This window comes from Geotrypetes seraphini, chromosome 1 (assembly GCF_902459505.1).
Source record: "Geotrypetes seraphini chromosome 1, aGeoSer1.1, whole genome shotgun sequence".
Classification (NCBI taxonomy): Eukaryota; Metazoa; Chordata; class Amphibia; order Gymnophiona; family Dermophiidae; genus Geotrypetes; species Geotrypetes seraphini.
The window spans coordinates 469,062,235-469,072,022 of NC_047084.1; the positions used below are offsets into that span (position 1 = coordinate 469,062,235).

General features: G+C 43.7%; 1 protein-coding gene across 1 annotated transcript; it reads right to left on the reverse strand.

The window, feature by feature from the left end:
• Positions 1–6,202: 6,202 nt before the first annotated feature.
• LOC117350253 (olfactory receptor 1361-like) lies at positions 6,203–9,430 on the reverse strand (the record flags this gene model as incomplete). Its single annotated transcript, XM_033924430.1, has 2 exons — positions 8,517–9,430; positions 6,203–6,218 (listed from the first exon to the last, which is right to left on the reverse strand). Coding segments are annotated over exons 1-2 (930 nt in total), but the record flags the coding sequence as incomplete, so codon positions are not given.
• Positions 9,431–9,788: the final 358 nt, after the last annotated feature.

A 9,788-nucleotide genomic window follows, 5' to 3' on the forward strand; every position in this document is an offset into this window, starting at 1 on the left:
TGGGCTAACCTTCGCCTCGCTCCTCTCCAAGAGATCTGTAGAGCGGCTACCTGGTCCATGATTCATACCTTTGCCAAGCACTACTGCCTTGATGTGGAATCCGGCGCAGATGCATCACTGGGTTCTACTGTCTTGCAAGCGGCTATATGAGGCGTCAACCTCCCTCCTCCTCTCCGTCTCAGGTAACAGATCTTTATTATTATTATAATAGCATGATGATATTCTGTTACCTTCAGCTCGGGAGGCACCTACTTGTGTGGCTGGAAGATCCCTGTCCAGGGAGAAATAGAAGTTGCTTACCTGTAACGGTAGTTCTCCTTGGACAGATGGATCTTACAGCCACACAATCCCGCCCATCCTCCCCTATTGTTGCCGCCAGCTTTATACCTAACTGGGTGTGCCGGTTGGGGGTGGTCTTATATAGGGGGCCAGGTAGGCTACTTGAGGGGGGGGAGGGCTAGCACATGCGCAGAGCTCTTTAGCTTTGCAGCTATTAGACTACCGGGTCGGCTCCGTCAAGGGGACGTCACCTACTTGTGTGGCTGTAAGATCCATCTGTCCAAGGAGAACTACCGTTACAGGTAAGCAACTTCTATTTCCACATCTGTGGACTGTGAGGATCTGTGGTTGCTCTCTCAGTCCTTCCCCTGGAAACTTCTCCTTAAACTTTTTTGTTCCTCCCTCCTCATAGGACTACTGCTTTTCTGAAAAATCTTCTCTCTTCTAGGTTTTAGTGTTTTGGATTTGCCCTCCACCTGCTTAGCTCTTTTGGCCATAGTGTACTCCCTCTTTCTTTTCCCTGGGGAACCTGGAGTTTCCTGATATTACTCTTCCCCTTTTCCCTTCTACAAACTGGGAACATTCAGGTTCTTTTGGCCAGGAATATAGGTCCTGGGCTTTGCTTTAGTTAGGGCAGTTTGGGTCTCAAGCTTCCTTGCACTGCTCTGTCTGTGACACAGAACAATTTAGTATTATACCTATTTGACAAAGCACATAGCTAAACAGAGATTTATTCAACACGTATGCAGCCACACAGTACACACAACTTGTTAACACAATAGGTAGCATATATAAGGATTGTCTTCAAATATCCAGAAATTTTTGTTCTACATCCAGAACGGTGCTGGAAAAATTTATAAAGAACTCTCAGAAGCTTCTCAAAAAAGTAAAACAATAAACTAAAACTTAAAAAAACCCATCATAACTTTTAATACTAAATTAAGTTTATTAATTTTAAGACTAATACATTTATTGAGACTTGATCATCCAGTTTGTGATCATGCACTGTTTTCTTTTTGTAAAAGAGCTGAAGGAATTTAACTGAAGCATTAAAAGGTGACATAAAACCAACAGCTGTTGTGACAGGCAATTGCCTGTCTCAGGTAGAAATACCCCTTCTGACACTGCCAGAGATAAAACTGTCCCAACTCCAGTTAAGAGAGACAGCCCAGGAGATATAAGGCAGAAGGATAAAAACAGAAGGGAGATTTCTACCAGAATCAGACAGGATAATCTATCTCCCTATTATTCCCATGCTAGGCAGACTGAGCAGAATATCTGGGAGCCCCAGATAATAAGATCTGACACTGAAAGAGTTAACAGAGGAGGTGGGTTTCAGTCTAGTGAGAAACACGCCGTGCAGCCAATCAGAGAGAGTTTCCCCAGCAGGCAGAGAACATGCAGGTAAATTGAGCCCAGCTGGTCTATCAGGGAGGCAGAAGCTGATGCTGCAGCCGAGGTTTTCAGAGCCATGGGGAAACAGGAAGATACAGACAGCCTCCATAGGCAGAAAGCTGCCTGCTCCTTCATACCCCAGCCACTTGAATTCCCAGCAGAGCCTTACCAAGAGAAAGAGAGTTCTTAAATCCCAGGTAGCGGTGTGGGAGGAGGTGGGGGGAAGGGGAAGCCTTTGAAACTGCTGAAAATGTCCGTTTGTCTCCTGAGGCAGGGGGACAGGGAGAATTATGCAGAGCCTGATTGCCTAATGGGTTATGAAGATATGGAATCTGTTTATAGTGATCCAAGGCAGTGAATGGAATGACTGAATGAAGGGGATGTCTATGTAGATGAAGATATGGTTGAATGAAGCCTCAGTTTAACTTTAAACCTAGGGGGTATGAAAGCAAACACTGCAGTTGGTTTCAAAACGGAAAGTGTGTGAGTGAAGACTATTGAATTCCCCAGCCAGGAATGGGGGAAGGGAATTCAATGCACAAGAGCTAGGTGAGGAAACGGAGCTGAAAGCTGCATTTATTACCAGAGCTACAGGGCACTTATCAGGGGACCAGGAGAGCATGATTCCAACTGTTATGCAGGGAGGAGTGTCCCCAACACTCTGGCCATAAGTAAATGGGTCAGTAGTGCCATTGCCCAAGTAGGGCAAATGTGCTGAGAGAATCATTGCAGTAAGCTAGGCTGTAGCCTGAATAGGAATAAAAAAAGAGAGAAAAATAAAAAAAACCTTTTCCTTGAGAAGTGGAGAGCAATGAGGAGGGAAAGCCTTATCCCAGCTAGGAGGCTAGGGTCTCCTTTAACCCACTCTTGGTGGAAGGGAGAGGCAGCTGATGGAACTGTGTTTAATGCAAAGCAGCCTTTATAACAAGCACTGCCATTGTACAGAATCCAGATAATGGTTGAACTGTGGAAAGCTTATTTTTGAGTATTTGGAAGTTCCTGGTATGGACCTGGTATGGTATAAAGTAAAGCCAAGGGCTACCTGAGAGGAACTGCCTCTAAATGAGAGGAAATTTATTTTGTTTCCAAAGAAGAATAAAAAGATGTGGGTTTTTTTTGAGAAATAATATTAACTGGGACCTTCTTTCCTTGGGGCCCAGAGCCTCACTATCACTGGCACTCCAAGAGGCATGGATCTGAAGCATGTGGCGGACGCCGTGGTTGATCCTCAGGCACCCACGACCCCGTCACACTGTTTTATAAATAAGATTCACAACATTACTGGTGTGAAAGAAACACTTCCACTATCAAAATGATAGAATGGGTGGGTTCATTGTGTGGTGTTATTTATTAATCTAATCTAATCTAAACCTTAGGTTTGTATACCGCATCATCTCTACATTCGTAAAGCTCGACACGGTTAACAAGAGTTAGGGTAGAAAGGAACTCCAGTAGAGGGAAGAGGCAAAATGAAGAGAAAATTTAGAGGACTAGAATAACCAGAGAGGGAGGAGGAGTTACATTTTTGAGAATAACCAGGTTTTCAGATGTTTACGGAAGAGTTGGAGAGAGCTCAGATTCCTAAGAGGGGAGGTAAGGTTGTTCCAGAGCTGAGTGATTCTGAAAGGGAGGGAAGAACCTAGTTTTCCTACAAGTGAAACGCCTTTTAGAGAGGGAAAGGAAAGTTTCAGTTTTTGGGTGGATCTGGCGGAATTGGGTTTAGAGGAGTTCCAAGAAAGAGGAATGAAGGGAGGGAGGATACCGTGTAGGATCTTGAAAGTGAGGCAGGCACATTTGAAGTGGACTCTGGAGATAATCGGAAGCTAGTGGAGCTTGCATAAAAGCGTGAGACGTGGTCGAATTTGCTTTTTGCGAAGATAAGCTTAGCAGCGGTATTCTGAATCCACTGGAGTCTTTGATATGCAAAACAGAGGAAAATTATTTTTGATTTAGAGGCATAATTATTATTTTTTTTAGTACTTGGGGGAATGGGACATTTTTCAAAGAGATTCTACATTGGTAAAGAGGAGCTTAGCTATAGAGAGAGACCCCATTAAAGATCACTGAGGTCCTACTGAGGGTTAGGCTAAAATTGCAAGTCCTTATATGTCAATTTCAAATCATGTTTGTTTTTAGTAACCTGCATGCTTTGTTTTTGGAATGCATGTGTGTTAAAAATGCCCCACATTTGCAATTTTCTTATGGAAATTCCATGTGGAGCTCCTCTTTCAAGATAAACTCACAGTTCCATGGGTACTAAGTACACACAGCACTGCAGAAAATTGATGGCAAAGAATAGACCTCTTTCTGGCTTGCTGGAGACTCATAACATTCCCAAAATGCTGCTTCTTTTGGAGAATTGAAATCCTATTGCTTGGAAATTTTGGGTTTATACCAATGACAACTTTTTCCATTACCATATCAATTTAATTGAGGTTTAAAGTATGAAACTACGGTATTGTAAACTAAACTAAACCTTGGGTTTATATACCGCACCATCTCCACGAATGCGGAGCTCGGCATGGTTTACAGGAAGAAGGATGAGAGAGGAACTACAGTGGAGAGATTAAAGAGTTAGGTGTAAAGGGGGAAGGTGAGAGGCCTAAGAGGGGGGAAGTGCTACAGTTTTGAGAATAGCCAGGTTTTTAGGTGTTTGCGGAAGAGTTGGAGGGAGCTTGAAGTTCGGAGTGGGAAGGTGAGGTTATTCCAGATCTCAGTGATTCTAAAGGGGAGGGATGACCCAAGTTTGCCTGCATGGGAAATACCTTTTATGGAAGGGAAGGATAGTTTAAAAATTTGGGAGGATCTGGAGGAAGTAGGGGTTGGGGAGTTCCAGGATAGAGGGATAACGGCAGGAAGGATGCCATGTAGGATCTTGTAGGCCAGACACGCACATTTGAAGTGGATCCTGGGGATTACTGGGAGCCAATGGAGCTTAGACAGGAGTGGTGAGACGTGATCAAATTTGCTTTTCGCGAAAACAAGCTTAGCTGCGGCGTTCTGAATCCGCTGAAGTCTGTGGAGGCTTTTCTTGGTTAGGCTGAGGTAGATAGAATTGCAATAATCCAATCTGGAGAGGATGATGGATTGTACTAGGACTGCGAAGTGTTTTTGGTGAAAATAGGGTCTGACTTTCCTTAGCATGTGAAGGCTGAAGAAGCATTTCTTCACCAGGGATTGGAGATGTTCGTTGAAGGATAGAGAAGAGTCTAAGGTGACACCCAGAACTTTGCTTGAGAACTCGAGCTGTAATGGGGGCCAGAGGACAATGGGATGGAGGAAGGTAGATGGTCTAATTTTGGGCCGAGCCAAAGGAGTTTTGTTTTGGACTCGTTTAGTTTCATATGCATTGTGAATGCCCAGGATTGGAGGTTCTTTATGCATGAGGATATGTTCGTGGAGAGGTTAGTGAGGTTCGAGTCGGTCTCAAGGAGGACGAGGATGTCATCAGCGTAAGTGTAAAGAGTTTCAAGGGGGGATAGTTGGAGTAGTTTCAGGGAGGACATGTAAATGTTAAAGAGGATTGGGGAGAGGGGTGAGCCTTGTGGGACACTACAAGTCGGGGTCCAGGGGGAGGATGAGGTGCCGCTCATGTTAACCATGTAAGAGCGGGAGCGCAATAATTTGGAGAACAAATCAAGAACTATGGAGCTAATGCCTATCTCGGAGAGTTGGAAAATTAGAATGTCGTGGTGGACAACGTCAAAAGCTGCGGAGAGGTCGAATTGTAGAAGGACAGCAAACTTGTTACGAAAATGCAGTTGCTGAACCTTAGAGATTAGAGATGCCAATAGGGATTCAGTGCAGAAGTTGGGTCTGAAGCCATATTGGTAAGGTAAGAGGATGGAGAATCTTTCTAAGTAGGAAGAGAGCTGGGTAGATATGATAGACTCGAGCAGTTTGGTGAGGAGAGGGATATTTGCTATTGGACGGTAGTTGGATGGTATGGAGGGGTCTAGGTCAGCTTTTTTCAGTAAAGGGGTCAATGCGATGTGTCCCATTTCAGTGGAGAATAGGCCTGATAATAGGGCAGAATTTATGAGTTTGGTAAGAGATGTGATGGCCTGTGCAGGGATTTTCTCAAATAGGTAGGAGGGAAATGGGTCCAGGATGCAGTTGCATGATTTTAACTTGAGGCAGAGTTTAAGGGTCTGAGAATCAGATATGAGCTCGAAGACAGTCCAGGATCTGTCGGCAGGGATGGGGTTGAGAGCAGCTAGGGTGGGGTTGGGTTCGGGGGGCACCAGAGAATTGTAGGAGATTGCAGGCAGGAAGGAGCGCCTTAAGGTATAGATCTTATCATTGAAGAATTTTGCTAAGACCTCGGCTGAAGGGGATGAGGGAAGAAGGGTGGAGTCATTTTTAGTGGTTAGGGAGCGCCAAATGTTGAACAATGTGCCATTCTGGTTTTTGGATTTGGAGATCTTGTCTCCATAGAAGTTCTTCCTTTTTTTTTTAATATTGAGTTGTAGAGTTTGATATTGACTCTCCAGGCCTGTCTGTCAGATGAGGATTTGGATTTTTTCCATTTTCGCTCTAAGGCTCGACATTTTTGTTTCAGGTCTCTATGGAGTGGAAGGTACCAAGGGGCTTTATGGGGATAGGTGATGGATTTAGTGGTTTGGGTGGCGAGGGAGTGGTAGGTGGACTTGGAAAGGGCGATCCAGTTGTGCCAATTGTTTTCAGAGTCTGCAAGCTTGGGAATGGAGGGGAGGAGGTTGAGGAATTTGGTCCAGAACAGATCGCTCGAAATTTTTTTCCGGAAGGTAATAGAATTGGGGGATCGGGGTGGGGATCCGAGATGAGACATGAAGATGGGGAGGCAGAAGGCCCCTAGGAGATGGTCTGACCACGGGATGTGTTCCCAACGGGTGTCTTCGGCAGACGTTTTATAAGCGGTGAGGTCGAGGAACTGGATGAGGTCTAGGGTGTGCCCTTTTTCATGGGTAGGAGCGGATGTGGGGGGGAAGAAACCTAGGGAGATGAGGAAGTCATTGAATTCTATCGTGTCCTTGCTGGTGGAGTCGTCAAGGTGGAGATTAACGTCTCCGATGATTAGTAATCTTTGGAATTTGAGAAAGGCATTAGTTATGGTCTCGAAGACAAGGTTAGAGGAATTGGACCAAGGGATAGGTGGACGGTATAGTAACAGGATGCCCAGTGGGTGAGGACGGAGCTCATCATTGATTGAGGCTAGCATATATTCTAATGAAGCGTGGGTGCCTCTCTCGAGGAGCTGGACATCAAAGAAGGATTTGTAGAGGAGTGCCAGGCCACTTCCTTTGCGGTTGATTCTGGGTGAAAAGAGGCCTTGGTAGCCATGGGTGCAGAGTTCGTTTTGTGTGAAGAGGTCGTCTTTTGAGATCCATGATTCTGTGATGCACAGGAATCCAGGATCAAGGTCCTCAAGGAGGTCCTTCAGAATTTGAATTTTATTGCATGCGGATCTGGCGTTGCAGTAAAGGGTCGGTACAGGGGTGAGAGAGTTAGAGGCATGGCAGGGGAGGTTAGCATGGGGGACAGGCTTTAGAGAGGTGGGATTGACTTTGCGGGGGGTTTTTCTGGTAGGGTGATTCCTGGGGTGCGTCAGGGTGGGGATTTTGGTGCCAGGGCCAGAATTGTGACTATTTGAGGAGTCGAGCAGGTTGGGAGAGGGAGAGTTCAGGCAGAGGGAGGTGTTGAGAGATGAGCAGAGCAGGAGTATAAGGACCCAAAGGGGTGGCTTCATGGTGGGGTTTTTTTTTTTTTTGGTCAGAAAAGGGCCTTAGCAATGGGCAGAGACTAGTAACTGGACAAATTCCAGTGGAGGGGCTTAGCGATGGCTAATTGGGTAAGAGCCTTTATAATGCATAATTGTATTGATAATAATAATTGTATTGATGTTCTCTTGGAAGAATAGAATGCATCTATTATTTATTTATTGAATTTTTTGTACTGTTGTCCCAAGGGAGTTCAGAATGGTTTACAAGAATTTATTCAGGCATTCAAGCATTTTTTCCCTGTCTGTCCTGGTTGGGCTTACAATCTATCTAATATACCTAGGGCAATGGGGGATTGGGTGACTTGGTACCACATGAAGATGAAAATGAGGTTATTCAAGCCTTAACAAATCAAAACTCCACCTCACTTCTTGAGAAGAGGAAATCAAAAGTTTTCACGGCGAAATCTCAGAAAACTGAGATATGCCACAACATCCACAATAGTTATGTTGTATATCTTAAATATATACTGTAATCCGTCATCTTCTAATCATTTCAGAAGTAAGACAAACCCATGGCATTTAATAGTTCATCCATTTATTTATCCATCATAGTGCAGAGTTACTAGCATGCCCCGACGGGACCTGTTTCGCCCAGACAGGGCTTTCTCAAGGGTTTACAGTAGACGCTCTTTCTTTGGCATCCTCACATTTCAGGAGCTAGATCAGTTTGTTGAGGCTGTAGCTTTGACCATTGTACCACATTCTACCCCCACTCTGATGTGAGAGAAGAAGACTGCGAGGGTCATACCAATGAATAGGGTCGCTAGGATATAGACTTAATAGAGCAGGTCAGTAGAGTTAAGGGGGCCAGTAGACTTAAAAGGGTGGATCAATGGTATGGGCAGACTTGATGGGCTGTAGCCCTTATCTGCCGTCATCTTTCTATGTTTCTATGTTTCTAAAACGTAAGACCTTGCCAACAGTTAACTTGTGTGAGATGCAAATCAGATCCAAGATGGAACTATTATTTGGATTAGATATCAGATGCAAAGGGAAAATGTGTTTTCTATTGTTAATGTAAGTAGTCCTTTTTTTGCATAATGTTTACCCTCTGAGAGATATTTTATTTTGTAGAGCTTTCTTTAGTGCCATTTTTACATCTCTGTTCCTCAGGCTATAGATGTATGGGTTTAGCATAGGAGACAGAACATTGTACACCACACTAGTGATCTTGTCCTTTGCCATGGAATAGCTGGAAGAAGGCCTAAAATACATAAAAATTAGTGTCCCATAGAAGAGTGTTACCACAGTGAGGTGGGAGGAACAGGTAGAAAAGGTCTTCCACCTTCCACCAGTGGACTTGATCTTCAGGATGGTAGTGATGATGTGAATATAGGAAATTAGGATTATAAAGAAGGGTAGCACTGCTAGCAATGAAGCCTCTGTGAAGATCATCAGTTCATTAATGGAAGTGTCCGTGCAAGAGAGTTGTAGCAGTGGTGTAAGGTCACAAAAGAAGTGTTGGATCTCATTGGACTTGCAAAAGGTAAGCCGGTATACCAAGAGTGTATGCAGTAAAGCATGCAAAAAGCTGATAGTCCAGGAAGCAACTGACATACTTAGACACACCTTCTTGTTCATTATTGTGACATAATGCAGTGGATTACATATGGCAACATAACGGTCATAGGCCATGATAGACAGAAGTATACATTCTGAGCCAGCAAAAACAATGAAGAAATATAGTTGGGTAATACACTGAGAGAAAGAGATAGTCTTTGAGTCAGAGAAGAGGTTACTTAACAGTTTGGGAACAGTGACAGAACTGAAACACATATCCACAAAAGACAAATTACAAAGGAAAAAATACATGGGGGTATGGAGCTGTGAGTTACCAGCAATTACTGAAATAATGGTTCCATTTCCCAGTAGGTTCATCATGTACATAACCAGGAATGCTAGAATCAGAAGACTTCTTAGCTCCTCATGTTCTGTTAGGCCCAGGAGTATAAATTCAAGCATTGTTGTTTGGTTCCTCAATTTCATTTCTATCATTCTAGTGTACAAATCAATGAAAACAAGCTGAAAAATCATGACATAAGGACAGTGATATCCTTTTCTCGAGATCAATGGCGAGACAGTTCCAGAAAATTAGCAGTTTTGCTTCAGATGAAGACTTGGACAAAATAATTAGAGAAAAAAAACAACAACATAAAAGTGCTTAAAAAAAAGGAAAAATAAAATGCTTAAAAATAAGGTAAAATCTAGATATGAAGCATCAAACATTTCCCCATATTTGTATAGGAAAATAAATGAGGATACAAGGATGCATTCAGAAAAAAACCCTCTTCTCGATTACTATGTTACTGTTCTCTTACTGAACCTAACATTACACTCTCCGATCCCCTGTTAA